The sequence below is a fragment of the Denticeps clupeoides genome, chromosome 3 (genome assembly GCF_900700375.1).
Source record: "Denticeps clupeoides chromosome 3, fDenClu1.1, whole genome shotgun sequence".
Lineage (NCBI taxonomy): Eukaryota > Metazoa > Chordata > Actinopteri > Clupeiformes > Denticipitidae > Denticeps > Denticeps clupeoides.
Window position 1 is genome coordinate 16,512,667 of NC_041709.1, and position 19,624 is coordinate 16,532,290.

At 48.7% G+C, this 19,624-nt stretch overlaps 1 protein-coding gene across 2 annotated transcripts in view; it reads left to right on the forward strand.

Moving 5' to 3' along the window:
* Positions 1-735: 735 nt before the first annotated feature.
* Positions 736-19,624, forward strand: part of LOC114786781 (zinc finger, SWIM-type containing 6) — a 53,178-nt gene continuing 34,289 nt past the window's right edge. Inside the window, exon 1 of one of the 2 annotated variants that reach the window (XM_028974234.1) lies at positions 736-1,162. In XM_028974234.1, coding sequence (XP_028830067.1) covers positions 736-1,162 — 427 coding nt within the window. Of the gene's footprint in view, positions 1,163-14,330; positions 14,418-19,624 lie in introns of those variants that run through there. The other variant, XM_028974235.1, reaches the window with a different exon arrangement.

Here is a 19,624-nt window from a genome sequence, read left to right on the forward strand (position 1 = left end):
CATAAAATGCTGTAATATGGATTTTTGTCCAGTCCCTTTCTATTCTGTTCCCTCAAATTTTGGACCACGTTCTGCATTCTGCAGCAAACCCAAACATATATGTATATTTGTATATTGATGGTGTCCAACACATCCGTGTGATTCTGGCCCCAGTGGTTACCATGACGATGATGTCTGTGGAGTCGGGGTCTCTCCAAATTTCAGGGAAAAGCTGCGTACGAGGACATCCCAGAGCCAGACCAACCCACATTCTTTCAAAATAAAACGTCAGAGGAAGCGTCTCTCCCTCTCTCCCCCTCTTTCTCTTTTTTCATTCCATGCGACCGCCCTCCGCTCCTGAGCGGCGTGGAATGTGAGCTCCAGTCTCCCCACGAACTTTCCCCCCGCCCCGCCAAGCCGTTTCTCATTTTTCACGGTCAGAAAGGCACCTTTGAGACGCGCGGAAACGTGCGCTCAGGCGCGCGTAGTAAATAAAGAGGAACCGGGGAGAAGCTACACCCGCAGCCGTTCGGGAATTCCGCCTCCCGGTCCTTTTTTAGCGCTGCGCCCGGACGCCGAGGACACGCCCCCCCGCGGCCCGTCCACACAAAAGGCGCCCGGGCCCCGCCCACCGGACCAAATATGGACGCGTTGCCCAAACACGGCGAACAATCGACGCGAGCGTAACCTTTTCCCTTCCTTATCCCGTTTATATGGTGCGGCGACTTCCGCTGTTGCTGGTAAAGCGGTGCGATCATGGCGGAGCGCGTTCAGCAGCCCCCAGCTAAACGGCTCTGCTGCCGACCCGGGTACAGCACGGCATGCAGGCAGGGGCAGCGGGCCGGAGGACCGGTATGCGGCGGCTCGGGCCCTGCCCAGGGGGGGTCCAGCAAGACCCTGGTTCCGGAGTCGCTGTTGGACATCGCCGCGCGGAAAGTAGCGGAGAAGTGGCCCTTCCAGCGGGTGGAGGAGCGCTTCGAGCGGATCCCGGAGCCCGTCCAGCGGAGGATCGTCTACTGGTCTTTCCCCAGGAGCGAGCGGGAGATCTGCATGTACTCGTCCTTCAACACGGGCGGGGACGAGAGCGGGGCGAGCGGGGAGAACGGCGACGAGACGCGGCTCCCCTTCCGACGGGGCATCGCTCTGCTGGAGAGCGGCTGCGTGGACAACGTCCTGCAAGTCGGTGAGCGGCGCGGGTGGGGGAGGTGGGCGACGGCGCGTTAATTTATTCATCGTCTGAAATCGCACGCCGGCGGACCGCGCCGGGCGCCCGGGCGGCCCCGGTGGTTCTCCGTCCGGCGGCGGCGGAGGGAGCGAACAAAGGCGGACAGGAGCGGGGCGACAAAGGGCGCACCGCGGGGCTTTAAATCAGCCCTCGCCGGAGCCCCCGTCCCTCCCGTCCGCCGCTTTTCCTCCATTTTCTGCTGTTTTGGTCGACGACAGAAGCGCGTTTCTCTCTCACTCTCTTTTTACTAAAAAAAAAAAAAAAAAAACACGCACACACACGCATCGCGGAAGTAGGAACCCGAATATCATCTGTTCACGCGGCCGAGCCCTTTTCTCGCGTCTCTCGGACGTCTGTTCTGTGGAGCGCCCGCGTAACATTCCGCGTGTTTTCCTGCGTGGAAAGTGTGTACCTCGTGTTTTCCACCCCTCCACGTCCCCTCGTCAATTATTTTTTCTTTTTTTTTCTATCCCCCCCCCCAGTGTTATATTCGACGCGGTGTTTTCATGTGTCGAGTGGCCGTCGAGCTCCGGGGCCACTTTGTTCCCGTTTTCCGTGTTCGTTCGTGTCTTTTCAGCTTTCTGTCACCCTCGGAAAAGGAAGGGAAACAAAAGCGCCTTTTTATTTCTTTTCATTGCTCGTTAAATAGAAGAGATTTTCTTTCTCTTTTTTTTTTTGTAGGGGAAGAGGTGGGAGGCAGTGGCGATTTAAAGCTACAGGGCCACTATTTGTATTTTTTCCCCCTCTGTGTCGTTGGTTTGAGGGGAAAATATATGGCACTTGTCACCGGAGTGATGCCACCAGGAGGGTGACAGCCTGGGCTTCCCATTTGCATCTCCTGCCACCTTTTTTTTTTTTTTTTTTTAATGCAATGAGTTTCCAGAGCGCCGCCCTCGGAGGGGCTTCGGGGGTCCATAAAAAAAAAAAAAAATGTTCCTTCCTTTATTTTTTTTTTTTTAAACCCTCATTACCGTCCGTGGCTGATTGGGATCGTAACGCAATTTTCTGCATGACCATTCCCCCTCCCGTCCCTCCTCCGTGGGCTGCTGGGTCCGCGGTGCCTCATCTGGGCTTTGTGCCCTTCTCTCGGTGCCAAAACGGGTTTCGGCCCGCGTCTTCATCTTCCCCCTCCTCCTCCTCCTCTTTACAGCTGTTCTGATTTTCTCCGACAGGATTGTTGTGGCGTTTTATTTTTCTTCCTCCTCTAAGATCAAGAGGCGCTTTTTTTTGTTGTTTTTTTATTTCCAGTGGATTTGCTGTGTTATCTGAGCGCTTTTTTTAAGGCGTGAAGGAACACTCTGGTCTTTGTGCCTTGCGAGAGATCGTGCGCCCGGTTCTGTGTGCTGTGGATGGGAAATGACAGGAGTGCACACACAGGGAGGCTTTCTTGGCTGATTGCATCCTGGCCTGGAATTTTGCTGCAAAAATAAAGCCAAGAAATTATAAATAAAAGATGCAATCTTCTGACACGGGGCCCAGCCAGGCGGCTGCTCCTGGCGAACCTGAAGGAAGCTGATAGGCTGTCTCGCTCCGGCTTTATTGTTTTGCACAACACGGCGGAGGAATTTATTTTTGGTGCCTGGTAGGAGGATGGGATGTAGTGGGGGAGTGTTAAAAGACACAAAAGGCCCGGGGTTCTGTTGATGGGGAGACAAGCAAATATTCTTGTGTAAATATGATTTTGCAAAGCCCCTCCAATCCCCGGCATGTAGCCGCAGCCGGCCGCATTTACATCCTGAAAGCAGGGAGCGCCCCGCCACGGGTCTGCATGATGCCATACGGGCTCCACCTCTGGAAATCGGGTTTAAATTGCTCTTACACAATCGTGCCATTTTTACGTTTTTTTTTTTTTTTTTTTTTTTTTGTGCCAGACCTCTCAAGACACAGCGCTGTGGCTAATAGCTCTTGTCTGGACGTCAGGGTCAAGTTCAGACCTCCCCCACTGACCTACGATGGCCGCATCACCTTCTGTTACGCGTCTAGTAGGGCAAAGGTCAGGCCCCACCAATGCCAGCCTATTGTCCCAGGCCGATATCCGTCAAATTCCGAAGCGACTCGATATTTATTACAGGCGTTCCGGCGAGCTAATTTAGAAGTGGCCTGCTAGGCCTGTGTGCCGCGCTGTGGGCGTGTCGGTGTGTGGGTCCTCTTGTTGGCGTGGAAGGGGGTGTGCACGCTCGCTCCTGAATGGCCGCTTGGGGGAGGCGGGGGAGCTTTAAAAAAAAAATGCAGCGGGGCATGACATTTCTGACTCTTTGTACACAGAAGTGCAGAATTTCAGATCAGGAACTTAAATTTTACATGAGCATGGGAGTGCTGCTGACGGCCCGTCCACGGGCTTTTCATCTGGACTAGCGGAAAAGAGCGAGTGGCACCGCAACACGCAACGCGATGAAGCCGTCCGGGTTTGGCATGGGATGCTTGTGTTCCTTGAGAGTGTAGAGGCACTTTGTTTAAGGTTTAGTTTAGTTCATGTTTCGCTGTTGGTCTGATTTGTTGAATGGGATTTGCTTGGGGTTTCCATGTAACCATGTAAACACACCCCCACACGATACATATGCATACTATATGCTTAATATATATTATGCGCATGTGTCATACTTTGTGTGTGTGTTGCAGCTATATCAGTGTAGAAAGTGTCAACAATGAAGCAAGGCACAGAAATAAAGCCCAATAGCAATTTCTGGAAGCTGCAGAGGGCCTTACGGTACACATTTCCATTCTCACATTCCTTTATCTACAACGTGTTTCGTGAGAAGCTGTCTATATGATCCTGTTACACTGGAAAAGTTTTAATCATTTTTCCACACTAACATCGTCATGCGTTTCTAATCATACTGTTCACGTCAACACAATTCCACAACCATCATGCTGATGTTCTGAATGGAGCCTGTCTGCCATTATCATGTCCTCTTTTATAGATGCGCCTCTTTTTTTTTTTTTTCTCTTCTAAAGTAAGACATGACCCAACAGCCATGGTCTGAATGTGCAAAACTAGTCTTGTGTTTCAGGCAGGGCTGCGTTTGTGGAATTGAAATGGGAGATTAGATGAGAACACTGATTGACTGGAATGCAGTCGGCCTCCCAACATCCAAATACTTGACTGGCATCCAGTACCCCTGGCGCATAGCGAGAGTGGCTCTTCTGTCGGGGCGGGCTGCCGGGGCCCCAGCCGTGGCTGAAATAAAGAGGCTTAGATCAGCATCCCAGGCGCAGGCATCGGCGCCCTATCACCGCAGCCTGCTCGGCGACATCTTGGTGCATTTCCTGCTCGGGCTGAAATGGAAACAGGGCAGAGGAACCCAAGGCCGGATTTTATAATGGCTCTCAGTTAGCACTTGAGCTACTGCTTTCGACTACGCCGTCTCCGCCGCCGGGTTTAGGGCAACGTTTGGATATTATACACGTCAGATATGCTCTCAGGCAGGGTCTGTGTAAAACCATGATGAGGAAACGGGCCTTTTCGGCCCGAACCGGGAGCCACGTGGGCCGGCGCCCGACCTCTGAAACCTGGTTGGTTAATGCTTTAGACTCGCGCTCGCTGCTGACACAGCCTGTGGGCTGGCGTGCGCTTATTTATCCTGGATACCTCCTGTCCCCCTGCCTCCACCTGAATCGATGAGCCGGAGCACCGGTTCACAATGATTCTTCGCACGTTGCACATTCAAGGCCCCTTATTACAACGTGCCGTTGACCTTTTTATGGTTAATCCAATGTGCACGTCATATCGGCTTCATTTCGGATTCCCTCCTCGTTTCATTGCAACTGCCGTATGCATAATTGTGTGCTGTTTTATCAGTCAGTTCTGACCTGGCGTTTTCATTGGCTGAGGGGAACGACACTATAGTTCACTGCCTGTGTCAGTGAGGAAAAACTAGTATGGGGGGGGAACAGTGATTGTAATCTATGATGAGGTGTAATCTGTGCTCCAACACAGTATCCCCTCCCCGATCTGAAAGGTTTCCCTGCAGAGAAAGGCCACTGTAACCCCTCTGTTAAGTGGGGAGTGGTCTGAGCGTGTGTGTTTTGGGTGAAAAGGGGCTTTAATTGTTTTCAGGGCTCCAGCTGTATGTATTTTCTTCCCTCTTAGTTAATATTTAGTTAATCTTTAGACCCTAGACCTGTGGGATTGTTTTCGCACCACGCTCCATCCATCTTACCCTGATCTGTATTCAGTCTCGTCCCGCTTTGCCATTAACCTTCATCGGAGGTTGAGGGAAGAGGAGGAGGAGGGACGGAGGGGGCAGGCGTTGGAATGGGGAAAGAGGGTTTTCTGTCTGCTTTGTTCTTTCTGTGTGACACCTGCTGTCTTCTTGTCCATTTTTGGCATATCTGGGAGCAGACATCAGGAAGCTCAGCAGGGCTGGACCCTATAAAAAGGTCCGAACAGTACAGCCCAAAATCTGCCTCGAGGCTGCAACGGGAAACGTAAGGGAGTTACCACCGCGGACAGATTGTCATTCCTGTCACAAATCCAGTCACCAGCGAGTGTCTGGCAGCGTGGACTCATTTCGGGTCGACACCCTGATGCACCCGTGACGCACATCATAGGATCATCCCACAGAGGAGCAGGTTAGGCCACGGTGCGAAATCGCAGGATCTCTGTGGGCTTTCGGGAAACGAGGCGGGGTACGACTGCGAGTTTGTCCTTCCTGCACTGAAAAGGAGGCTGGAAACCCAATCAATCCTCGTTATCTACAACGCTGCACTGGGCCCTGGGAACCGCGGGGTGATAAATTGGAGTTTTAAGTTCACATTAATACATAAGCGTGGCCCATAAAGAGGTCTGCATTTGCATGAGGTGGTTGATGGTTCTGCTGGAGATGCATCTGTGCATGAATTGTTTTATAGAGAACATTACAGTAGTAGTGCGCAGAGGAGGCAAAAGTCCGCCTGTTCGTCACTCAGTCTTAGATTTTAAAGTACAAAAAAAAGCAGCATGGGCTCTGAAACCGGACAAATCGAGCTCTTCTGCTAAAAGCTAACCGGACCTCATGACCGAGTAATACAAATGAGAAGGGTGTTCTCCTAGGTGTGTCGGGTTTTAGTACCTCAGGTTCGTGACATATTTCTTGCAATTTTAATGCCAGATCAATGTTTCCAATGTTGTAGGAACTGTAACACCTCTAGTGACTCATATGAACACTTTCTGCTTGAGTCAGTCCCTGGTTACAGTAAAACTGACTGCACGGATCCGTGATACTGCATGTAGCATTAGGGTGAGTGTTTAAAACAGCTATTATTGTAGAGGTTCTTAGATCAGGTTATGTTGTGCTCTCAAAAAAATCTAAAATTGTCATTCTGAGATCTCGAGAAAATAACCTGTGGTCTTAACAGCTTTTCAGTTGAGATCTTGAGGAATGAAGTCATGATAAAATTAATTTCATGTCCTCTCCGGACTACCACCATCCTGGTAATAATAATTTGGGCCCTAGTTGTCTGTTTCCCCTACTCTTATGCCTTACTAGTTATGTCGATGCCAGCATTGTGATTGGGCTGTGAACGTGACATTAGCAAACGCAACCATGTAACATCTTAATCAGCGCTGGGAAAATATTAAAATGAAGGTTTTTGTCATTGTGATACACCACAAAATGTGTCCCCTGCGTTCAACCTGTTACCTAGTGAGCAGTGGGCAGCCATGAAAGGTGCCTGGGGAGCAGTGTGCGGGGACGGTACCTTGCTCAAGGGGACCTCACTTTGGGATACTTCCTTGGCTGCCACACCGCCCCTTGCACATCTAGCTCACTCACAATCTTTAGTTACTCAATCCTAGGTAGGGTCATGGCTTCTGGAGCCCAATGGGTTCAGCTATCTTAGCACGTTTTTTATATTTATATTACATTTTTCCTTTTGTACCTAAAGTTTATCTGATTATCTGTTTGCCTGAATATTTGAGACTCCCCTTTTCTAAAACTAATTACACAAAATGTAATATTTGTTCCCAGTCCACCAACGTTTTTGTCTGGGCAACAAATTACCAAATGTAAGGTGTCATTTTGATTCTACTAGTTTTTTTTTTTCATTATAAATTCATAATATTCGTTATAACTATTTATTTATTTATTTATTTATTTTTACTTTTACTGTCAGCTTTTGTTCAAATAGCTGATCAAGAATTACATTCCTTGCTAAGAGGACCATCCACCCATTAAGCGTTTCAAACATTGTTGAAGGCCCTTGAAGGGGGAGGCAAGGATCGTACGGAACCCTTGAGAGTTCCTGCTCCCCCACAGGGCTACAGTCTACCCACGATCCAAATTGCACGATCGGCCTGCCTTTGTGGTTCTAATCAAGAATGTTAGTTCTTGGTCGGTAGGGAAGCGGAGCCTCACTGTGACGCCCGACCGTCAGTCCTTGGGGTCACAGGTTGCACTGCTTCTTCCTGCTTGGTCTCCCGCCTCCCTGGGGCTTGTGTGTGTTTCACAACGCCTCCTATCTCGTTTGCTCAACACTCGGTTGACGAACGTCACGCTAATGAGTAATAAAGCAACGCTCCGCCACCCCCCACCCCCCCGCGCCACGAAAAAAAAAAAAAATTTCTTCGGTGACTCCCTGGGTTCGTTCTCAGAGAATCCGGTTACCTACCCCATCAGCTACACACCCACATGTCCTGCCTGAAAGTAAACAAACACACGGCCCGCCTCCGGGGGTCCGCACAAGTTCGCACAGGCATGGTCTCACCCTCTTACGAACAGGCATGTCCTCCCAACCGCCCGGGCGGCCGCCAGACGTTACGTCCAAAACCAGAAGAGCCTGAATTATTCGGTTTCGGAAGGGGATCGTAAAGCACCCGGGCGCAGGCTGCGGCGTGTAGACACCCTAACGTTCCTCATCCGGCCTCGCCGCCTGGCAGAACGCCGCCATCTACGGCAGTAGGAGGAAGTGCTGAGTTGTGCTTTTGGTGACCCCGACCGCACCTCACAGCACCGAGCACACATAGATATGTATGAGATTAGATGTGTGTATAACCAGAAGTGGGGGAAAACGCACACACACGCGTACAGAGGATCGAAGGGCAGTTATTGTGGGATAGTATAGTGTACCTTATGCCATGACTATTGGCCATTTATGCAACTTCCCCGTAGCAACAACCCCTTTCTCTGTGAACACTACTACCGTTTTTGCGTAGCATGACGTTCTATGAGAACGGCATTACAGGAACCGGCCTCTTCATTGTCATGGGACCAAACCAGAGAAACAAGTAGAGAATTTGGATTCATAATAAATTTCTCTGCATTGTATGCACACTATTGACTGGCCTTAATCATTTTTATTTACTCTGAAATGGAAGAACAGGGAGGCGCGGGGTACGCTCATCCACTGGCAAACCCCAAAACCAATCAAGATTTATGAGGGCATAAGCAAGACAAATGGATTGCCAGGCCCTCACCACAGAGGACGATCCGGAAGGAGAAGGCCGCCTAAATGACACATTTAGAGCAGGAGAATGGACCTGTGTGATTAATTTAGTGTGAAGAGAGCTCGGTATTGACGGTGCCATGGAATGGGGGGAAGAGGTAAAGTAATGAATGTAATTCTGTCTGCTAGCTGTGGAACGGGGGGGGTGGTGGTGTCTCTTTTCTAGAGTAGATACTAATAGTCATAGCAGAAGCGAATATAAATTGGATATTCAAGGCAGCATGACAAATCACTCATGCCAGAATGAAGGGTTTGCACAGAGACGTACAAAGAGGGGGCTCCTGGGTGGCGTTACTGAATCTACCGAAAGTCAAGTCTCTTTGAAAGCTGGCGGTAAAGTGAGTTTGGACTTTTGCCTTCGCCAACTTCCTAGAATGGATGCAATGCCAGTCTACTGTCCTCTGAATAAGTGGGATTTGAACCTGGGTCTTCTGGTTCATAGGTGAGTGTGTTACCCACTAGGCTACTAGCACCCTAGACATCACAGTTCATGTTCATGTTCACTCAAGAAAACTTTGTTTACATCCCAAGCTCCGGCTAAGCCTGTGTTTTGTTGCTATTGGTTTTGTGCTTCTGGGAAGTGGCCACATGTGCCTGTAGCGCTGACTGGGAATACGGGCTGACACATGGCATGCGGGGGGGAGCAGTAAAGGGGGAGGGGCTTGGCACAGGGTTTCGTCTTTGTGTTGCCGCGCCATTCAGATGCCTGTGTCTCGATTGCAATGTCAAGCCATTATTGTAGCCTTAATAAACCAAAAAAAAAATGTGTGCCAGACCATTGGATGTTGATTAGGGGTGGTAGTAGCCTAGCGGGTAACACACTCGCCTGTGAACCAGGAGACCCAGGTTCAAATCCCACTTACTACCATTGTGTCCCTGAGCAAGACACTTAACCTTAAGTTCCTCCAGGGAGACTGTCCCTGTAACTGCTGATTGTAAGTCGCTCTGGATAAGGGCGTCTGATAAATAATGTAAATGATTATTCTTTTATCGCTCCGGTGTCTTTAACCCATGATCGTCCAGGCTGTGCGGACAGCATAGATGTGTGAAATCCTGTAACACAACCTCAACGATCCACTGTCAGTGTGTTGAGAATTGTCCAGCACCTAAATAAAATCTGGTCAACAATCATTACCCGGACAATGCAGCTGACAGAACGCTGTGGTTTTGAATAACGGGACGAGGACAGAAGTCTAAGTGAGTCACCCCATTGGCCAGAGGCTGAGCGCTGGTGAATTTTAAGCAGAGACTGATGCCCCATTTCTACCTGTTTGGGTCTCAGTAGTAACACACTTGCCTATGGACCAGAAGACCCTGTCATGACTGCCCACTGCTCAATAAGGGTGATGGTTAAAAACAGAGGACACATTTTGTTGTGTGCACCGTGTGCATGTTGGTGCAGTCATGTTGTCCTACATCCGCTGCCACAATGATTTCAGGACCAGGCCGTTTATAAAAAAAACTATTTGTCTGGCTCGGGTGTCCCTTTTAAAGCCCAAATAAAGCTCTGTTCCATGGCTACATCCACTCTGTCTATCCTGTCTCCTCTCTCGCTCTGTCTGACTGCAGCATACGTACTTTCAAATTTAGAATATGACATGGACCTAATGTGTTGCTCGAACCACAGGAGTTTACAGAGAATTTTTTTCCCAATTCCTGTTTGACCTCCAACATAGTGCGACCACATTGTCCATTAACATGTTTTGGAATATACTCCATTATCAGACTGTCTTAACAAACACTGGCTTAACCATGTTGCCACCATCAGACTCCTTTTCCAAGTCCGTTTATTTCATGTAATGTTGACTTCCTTGGGGAAACTGGGGCTTTTAGAACAGTCTATACTTTTAACTGGTACATCTAAGTGTGCATTACGGTATGCCAAATGAATGGTAAGATGTAGAGAGGCCATACACCACTTCCTCTGAGCAGAATACATATGTGCTATGCAACACTCACATCAACTTCCAAGGCTTTTTTTTTTTTTTTTTGCCCTGTTGTGTTGACCTCTTGGAAACAAGTGAAAAATGGCTTCCTTTGAATTGGCCAAGTGAGAGCATATGTGTGGCCCTAGTGTCTGTTCTTCTCAAGTTCTCAGATGTTGGCATGCAGGTTATTAGGTTTTGTTCTACCAAAAGCGATCTGAAATGTGTTGCAGTAATTCATCATTTTTTTATTTTTTTTTTTTTTAAAAGGTCCCGTATGCATCTGGATTCCTGATGGGTTCGGCTACAGTGCTAAATCCTTATCCTGAGCGTAGGAAGTACTCCACTTTAGGGACCACTCGAGTGGCCTCTACGTTCTCTAATGCTAACTCCATTTATTCATCTGGGATTGATTTACCAGGCATTTTTTTTGTTGTCTGGCTTGTTCAGATGGAGCTGCTCTATTCCATGCAATTTCTTCTCACTGAAGACCAACCTGTTGAAGGTTTTTTTTTTAATGTGCTCCATAGTACACTCTGTATGCAATAACACAAGAAAAATGTCATTTTCCATATTTCTTAAGCAGTTAGCCAGCTATGATAAGCTTGTTGCAGTCTCTGTATTGTTGCCAACATTTCAAGTCTTCTGTAGCTACATTTACATTTTACAGCATTTATCAGACGCAACTTGTCCAGAGCAACTTACAATCAGTAGTTACAGGGACAGTCTCAGGGATACAATGGTAGTACATGTAGGCTGCGTTTGAAGCATTGTCCACGTCAGCCTGAACTGAAATGGCCAGTTGCCTGCATGTTCCCAGGCCCTGTTGGTTCCACAGACCGTCTTTGGCAGGTGAAGAATAGTCTCAACTTTTCCCCTCTCTCACTATTTTTATGCCCGCTTTTGTTTGGTATGTATGTGTGCATCCACAAACCCATAGCCAATTGTGCTTTCAACAGATTCATTAATTCATCAAGCCGGAGTATAATATCTGACCTTTGTTAATTAGTTTGCTATTTATGCCCTATCATTTATTCAGTCATTTAAGTTGGGGGCTGGGTGTGGCCGCTTTTGGCGTTCATTCCCAGCAGTAAGTCCAGTGTATTTCCTTTTCTGTGGCTTGTGACCGGTTTGTTCATGTCTTGGCGTATTCCTTGCATCACGACTGTGGTACATATGAGGCCCTTATATTCCTGTTGTGAAATCAAGTCCTCTTTTGGGTTTCACTTCTTTGATCAAAGGGCGGAACATCTTAAGGCCTGGAGGACTCCTCTAAATCCAGCCTGTCCTCCCTCCCCTTCCCTCCCTCTCTGTAGCTCTTCATATTCCCTGGGCCCTGCACAGAGACTCCCAGTGAGGCGGTCAGATTAATATTCATATGGATCTGGTTCAGCCTGTTGATCCCTGCACCCAGGGGCCGGGGGCCCTTCTCTCTGATCTTCAGCCGGGGCCAGGAGCACACAGCCAGGCCCCCTCCTCCTCAAGAAAGGGAGGATCAAGCCTGAACCCACGGACTATCACCAAAAACACGTAGGCCTCACTTTCGCTCCGCGAGGCATACTTAACCCCATCATGGCCCCAGTGTGTTCTTGAAATGGTTAGTTAAGGAATTTTGCATCTGGCCTCCTCTTCTTGAAGGATCCTCTGTTTAAGATTTTTTTTTTTTTTCCTCTCTCCTTCAAGTGTTACTCTGTGGTACAGCCCAGGCGTAAAAATCTCCCCCATGCTGTTACGTAAATCACCCAAGGTTACGAGAGCCTCGTGTTCGTCTCTGTGGGCATGAAGGTCTGGACATAGGCGGCCCTCCTTCGCACTGATTAACCCGTTAAGTGTCTCTTTGTTAACATGCACCACACTCCCAGCTCCCCCTTGGTGCTTCAGCATGGCTGAGCTCCTCGCGTTTGCTCGCTTTTCTTCTTCATGCTTGCTTGTTCTCAGCGAGGGGGACTGACCCGCGGGGACTCTGGCCAGTCCAAGGAATTAAAAAGGTGGACTGTGGAGGAGGGGGAGGACGTCCGTCACTCGAGGCCCTTGTTCTTGTTCTACCAATACCCTCGCAGCTGGTGAGAGGAGAACAGCTGACAAAACCTCGGACCAGGAGGCTCATGGGAAACCTGCGCTGTCCGTCAGGGCTGGAAGTCGGGAACGCCGCGACAGCTGGACGCGGGCGACTTCCCTCTCCGGCCCAATCGGAGCGCGTAATACGTCCCAGCGCTCACTGCTTCTCCAGGACCTTTACATGGCAGCTGCCCACAGTTCCGCTGCCTTCTTCTTCTTCTTCTTCTTCTTCTTCCCCAGCTGCTATTCTGGGGCAGTGAGAGGGAGTCGACTCTTCTGCACAAATAATCTTTGTCAAGTGGTTTCATTTGTGATTCACTGGCGGAATTTATTGGTTATTGTTTCCGAGTGACAGATTCCCACTGAGTCCTTCTGAATGGATCTCGTGTTGGGGGTTTGCCACGTGAGCGGCCGGGGTGGGCGGGGCACGACGAGCCAATGCTGGCGGATGTGGCTTTATTATTTTTGGAGTTGTGGGGGTCTTCCTGCTCTGGTTAAGTATAAATCTCATCGCGAGCGTCCTTTTGAAGAGCAGACGCGGCTCCGTTTGGTGCGTTCGGTGGGCTAATTTTTAAACCCGTCCGCCGGTTACAATGAGCTGCCAGCGCGTCGTGGTGGCGGGGAGAAAATAAGCCGTCGCGCAGCCTTGGGCGGCGGCTCTTTTCTCAGATTAGTTTGTTTTTTTTGTGCGTGCGAAATCCGACCAGACGTATTTGGGTTAAATATTGTTGCGCTCTCAGGAGAGCTTCTGTCCAACACCAGTTTGAGATTTTTTTTTTTTTTTTCCACTACGTTCAGTGAAGTGGCTTCTGTCTCTCGCCCTTGCCTCCCCCCTGGTCTTTTACGTCTTTTGACCGAATCTACAGTCAGATCCAAGACCTCGAGTAGTTTTTGTCGGCTCTTCCTCCTAACTCGTCCTTGGAAAACAAGTGAGGGGGGTAAAGGGGCCTTTGAAATTCTAAGCGGAGGGTGTGTGGTGGTTTTTTTTTTCTTCTCCTCTCTCGCTCTCTCTGGCACTCGGTCTTCATTGTCTTGGCCTGGTGAGAACTTGGGAGCGCCGTGTTTGCCAACAGTTGAATTCCGAGGACAGTAGGAGCGCTGCGTATCAACACAACAGGCATGTGTAGCGCCCCTCGCACACACAGAACTAACAATGGGGCCGTTGATGAGGTGCAGGCACTAAAACCAGCGCCATGTGCACACAGTGACATCTGTAGCCCCACGCTGCCGCTGCCGCAGAGTTTATTTACTCATAGGAAGTATTTATGAAGGACCCGGAACTACATGTTAACGTTCAGAAGAAGATCAGTTCCGTGTACACAAGTCACTTAGTCTCATGTTCTATTTTTTTTTTTTTTTTTTTTTTTTGTTACGAATAACCTGACAAACTTGCATGAATGAAATCAGCATTCTATTGGAGGACGACTTGTTGATAATGTTCCTTTCAACATTCATGCAGATGGTTTCATTTCACTGACCCCATTTTCAACTACAACACTCATTTACAAAGCGGGATTTTTGATCAACTTGATGTTTTTGGTTTCAGAACATGACCCTAAATGACCCTTAAACCTTTGAACAGTAGCATAGTGTAGCCGCGTGACGACACGAAAACGAAAGCCTCGTGCGCCGCGCAGCTTGCTTAATGTCGCGTACGGTGCGTGAACCCAAAATAGCGGCAAGGTGCGACCCGACGGTTTGAAGAACGGCCCCCACGGCGTCTGCGGGTTTGAGTGACTGCTGAGGACCGCTGGCCGTGACAGGACGGACCGCCACTCCCTGTCAGCAGCAGCCCTCTTCCCCCCACGGTTTGTGTTGGGGAAGCACAATTTTAGACTCGTTCGCTCGGCTATCGCCGGGAGAGAGGCTGCATATGAGCGGGCTGAGAAGAGGGGGGCGCGGGCGCAGCAGCCGTCCCACCACGTAGATCACCGTTTTATCTGCTGACACCGTCCCGGCTGCTGCTCTGGAAGCAGTTATCGGCCGCAGCCCGGCGCGGGTCAGCAAATGAGCGCATCCATTTAAAAAGGGGAGTTAGTCTGAGGTCAGGAGCATTTGTCTTTTCGTCTCTTTTTAACCCTCGTTTGACTTGTTCGTATTTTACACCGTTTTTTTTTTTTTTTTTTACCCCATAACCTGACAACCCTGGATCGTTCGACTTAACCGCGGCAAAACGTATTGGTGGAAAAATTAGATTTTGAGCGTGGCTTTTTTTTCTCCCTCCATTATATTTTTGAATGCCCCTTTGTTATTAAGACAGTGGGACGGTGGGAGCGGCAAAAGGTTCCTCTGTGGCCTCAGAGGAACCACGTGCCCCCAGCGGCGTTTAAAGAAAACGTGGCGTCGTGCAAGGCTGGGATGTTCCTCGTGCGGGCGTTTTATTAAAGCCGACCGGGTAACAGTCACTCACGTTGATCCGTTATTCAGAGGGCTCCTCCGAAAAGCTGACATGAAAGCGGCACGACTGCCCATGACTGCGCCTCTCCGGGTATTCCGGCGTGAAAAATAGAAATTTAAACAGCAGACGATGGAAAAGTTTTTAGTTTCTGTCTCTCTTCCTGGGTGTACGTAGGCAATTTAAAGAACGAACCGCCCCGGCAGGTTATGTCTGAGATCTGGGCTCCGTGTTTGAGGAGAAGCGGAATACGTGGAGTTCTCAACGCAGATCAGACGCGCCCGGCTTCGGCGGACACTTAATAGCGGCGCGATGCTCGTCTCGGATGGAATTACCGGCAATTAAATTTCAGTCGCTCGTTAGTAATGGCCTGCAGCTGGCGAGGAATGGCGGCCCGAGTTCGGGGGCGGGGGGGGGGGGGTCTCCCTGAAGAGCAACGCAGCGATGCATCATCAAGGCCGATGCCAGTGCCACCGGAGCCTCGCCACGTTCACCTGCTGAAAGTGGTGTTGAGGTTTCTCGACCAAACACTGTTAACAAAAAAATAAATCATTTAATTTCATTTAAAATGACGCACCAAATAAAGAACAATGATCGCTCGTTTCAGCAGCCGGGCTGAAAATATTGCAGATAAGTAATTATCACTGTATCACCATACTCTCACTCACACGCCGGCAACACGAGTGACCACGATATGCTGCCCGCGCCAACGATGGTGTGAATTCAGTGACCGAGTGATGCCATCAGATGCCGTACCTGTGCTGCTGTAGAGCTTGTAGCCGTTGTCTCGTCTCCGCTATTCTACCTGTGGCTTCATCACCGAGAGACCAGCTCGGCCGTCCCGTTTGGAATAGTGTTGGTGTCCGGTTGTCTGGAGGTGCGGACGGCCCTTGTTCTTTTATTCAGGTTCTCACCTTCGGCCAAGCAGCAGGGTGGACTAACTTATTCACACCAACAGAAGGAGCGTTCCGTTTAATGCACCACTTTATGAAGGCTGGGCCACCTCGGTGCAGAGAGTTTTGTGTTTGCATTATTAAAGTGAGTAGGTCGTGTCTGGGAGCAGAAGAGCACATTTCCTCCATCTCCAGGCCATAACTATGTGTGTCATTTAACGTTACACTGGGCTACCTTTTTTATTCTCTGTTATTTGTGGGTTTGAGCAGTTGGAGATTACTTCAGATGGCCTTCAGTTGACCTAGTTTGGTGAAAATTCCTAATGGAGAGAATTTGTGTGGTTCCCCCATTCCCAAAATCCAATTCTCTCCGAGTTTTTCCACCATTTTCCACATCCTAGCCAAACTGGCACAATAAGAGGCTCAGATTCCTTGTGGCTTCCCAGCACATTCACAAGGCCGGAGAGGCATCGTAAACCGCCAGGGCCAGAGATGGCAATTGTCTCCTTCACACACACTCTTCTTTTCTCTATTGGTGCCTGTAAAGGGCAGATTCACCACTACATTCCATGGGCCATGGTGGAGCTCTGGTGGAGGCCAGGAACGTGCACATCTTCAGTTTTACTGAACTGAGGGCAGGATCATCGGAATCGTGTAATGGCCTGCTCCATAACACTGACCAATCTGAAGTGGAGTTGGGTCAACTGTCGAGGTGTTTGGAAAGGTGTGTCCATCTGTAGATCTTCATTAATCGATTAATAGTGAAAGTGAAAGACCGTATAAGGTTGCTTAAAAATGAATTTTTTTGGGATTAGAAATGGGCGTGGTTCTAAACTGAACCCAATGTGCGGAGCAGCAAGAGGTGTTTGACATAAATTTAAATCAGAATTTTAATAAAGACGTTTAATGGCAATGGCATACATTATTTAATTTTTAAATGATGCGTTAACAAGTGTTTTGCATTGTTTCTGGCATTTCATGGCGTTGTGTGTTGTGCATGAAGCTGAGCTCGGAATTCATCGTAATATTTGAAGAGCGTCAGTCTTCGTTCTCCCCTCGGCTGTGTGAAAGAAGGACTGTAAGCCCCTTTTTTCTGTGTGGGTGTGTGAGGGTCGATTCAGGCAGAGAGGCTCATTTGCCAAATGCAATTCGCAGGCAGGCACCTTTCTCCTCAAGGTTGACATTTAAATCTTATTTGCAAGGGAGGAAATACAGGTTAACCTTTTCAAATGTGTTCCCTGCTCTCGTTCAGAGAGACTGCGAGCGCAGACCAGGGCGGTCCTCCCGCCGGACTGGCTGTTTGATGGATATGGGTGGACAACCCCAAGCTATTTATCGTCGAGAATGACGAGGAAAAAAAATAAAATTTTACTGTAGTGCAGCGCTTGCTCGGTTTCCTGTTTCCTAATGAGAGGCGGGGGTGATGAAGCCATGTCTAGTCACTTTAAATATAATTTGTATTTCATTGGTTCATTACATCCCAAGCGCTTCGCTTTCTGACCAGCTTGACCCGTTCTCCCGAAGGAACGCCGGTGCCCCGCTGAACTAGTTCCCCGCTTTGCCGGGGCGGGAAGGGTTAAGGGTTGGTGGCCGCGGCCCAGCGCTGGTATTATGCAAGCTGTTAAGCAGAAAGGAAGTGCATTACAAAATGCTGAGCTCAGAGCTCTGGCGCGCCGCCAAGCCTTTGCTTTTTCTTCTCCACAGCTGAGGGCTTTCTAAGCTTCCCACCAGTGGGTTTGTCCACTGTTTAGGAATTCTCCCTCCCTCTCTCAGCCCCTCCCTTTTGCTCTCCCTCTCTCTCTCCCCTCCCCCCGGTTGCCATGACGTCAGTTGCAGTAGAACGGTTCAGCTTAGGGCCAGGCGCGGTCGAGGCTGGGCCAACGGTGGGGAGTGTCCTCAGCACGTTTGTGTGTGTGTGTGTGTGTGTGTGTGTGTAGTCACACAGCGGATGTGGATATCTGCCAGTGTGTGTGGAGCGGATCCCTTGCGGCCTGGGCGTCAGCTGACTGTGGAAAACTGTGGAGGGGGAGTAGTGCTGGTGGGCGGGACTTTCGCGGGGCTCCTCCCTTTTCACTTCCTGTATCTTGCGCGCTTATTTTTCGTCATTGCGTCTGTTGCCAAATGCTTTGTAAGGTTCTTTTTCTTTTAAACCCTTTTAGAGTCAGAATTCCTTGAATTTTTGAGTAGGTCAGGCATGCAGGAGGATGAAAAATGTCTGTGTGTTTATGCCATGGGGAGGGGGAAAAAAAAACAGAAACCTATTAAATTTTTTAGCATCTTTCATAAGAAGCCCTGCTTTTTTTTATATGCATTTTTGTGGTTATTGAAGAGGTAAACGCTGCCGGTTTTGTTTTTGTTTACAGCGCCTCGGTAGGGATGCTCCCACTTGGAAGCAAATGCAGCTGCTGGATGTTTTTGAGCTGGTGGTGGATTTGAAGAGCCGTCCACAGACACCGAATTCGGCAGCTGTCTCCGCCCACCACTGGCTGCTCGCTTGTTCGTAAAATCCACCCAGTCCCGCATATTGGACCATTTTGAAGGGCGCTTGGCTGGAGAAGGGCATCCCACCCGTCTCCACACGTCAGCGTGGGGCCTTTTAACAGATGGAACGATGCGCTTTCATAAAGTTTCCAGGTTCAGACAGGGAATGAAGTTCCATATTTTGCAGTTCATAAATTATTATTTTTTTTTTTAAATCCTGAACAAGTCAAGTCAACCAAGAACTGTATAAGAACCATAACATAAGTATCAGACACTAAATAATCTGGTGCATGCGTCCCATCTTTGTTTGTTCTGAACTGCTGCGAATTAGCAGCAGAAACGATCATATTTAAAAATTTAAACATATTTGATTGACTTGAATATTCAAATTGGTCTTACCAAACAATTCTTCAGATTATGTGAATAGTCATTTAGTGACTATTCACATTTATTTAGTGATACATTTTGTAAATAAACCGAATGAATAAATCATAGACCTATTTCCATTGCATTTTTAAAGAATGTACTTTAAAACGTTACTGGTTTTATTTTAGCACATTTTTGATGTAGGTGTGTGTTCTAGAAATTCTTTTAACCAATTTTGCCTCTTAATTTGTTTTGCTGTTTCCAAATGAGGGTGGAATGCTTTCATAATGCCCCGCACATTATGAACGAAGGAAAATCCAATATTTCATCATTTTGTAATTGAATATGACTTAAACAGCTACTTTTTGATATAGTGTCGGTACCATGTTGCTTTTTAAGCTTTGATCATGGTCCCTTCGTTCCTCCAGGCCGGAATGTGGTTCCGGGGGAAGCCCCACTGTTTCCTGCATGTTTGGTGGCTTATCATGCTTTCCCAGGCGTCTCCTCCCCCTGGTGTTATGGCACGTTCTGTCTTTTTAAGGGACCAGAATTCTTGCCTTCCACATTACCACCGTGTCCCAGATAGCAGAGCCCATGTTTTTTTTTTTTTTGTTGGCGGTGGTGTGTGTGTTTTTCTTTTTCTTTTTTCCCCATGAAATGATGAAGTGGGTCGTAACTTCATAACCGCCAAGGGCAGCAGTATCTTTGCTGGAGGAATGACCAGTGCACATTTGCTGAGCCTCACTGTGGTCAGCGCATCCATCTTCTCCCTGGGCTCCGGCCTGATGGTACCGGTTTGCCAGGACAGGCCTGCCTTTTACACATTTACGTCCCTAATAATTGTCTGCTCAGGGTCGTACCGGAGGAGGGGGGCGGATTT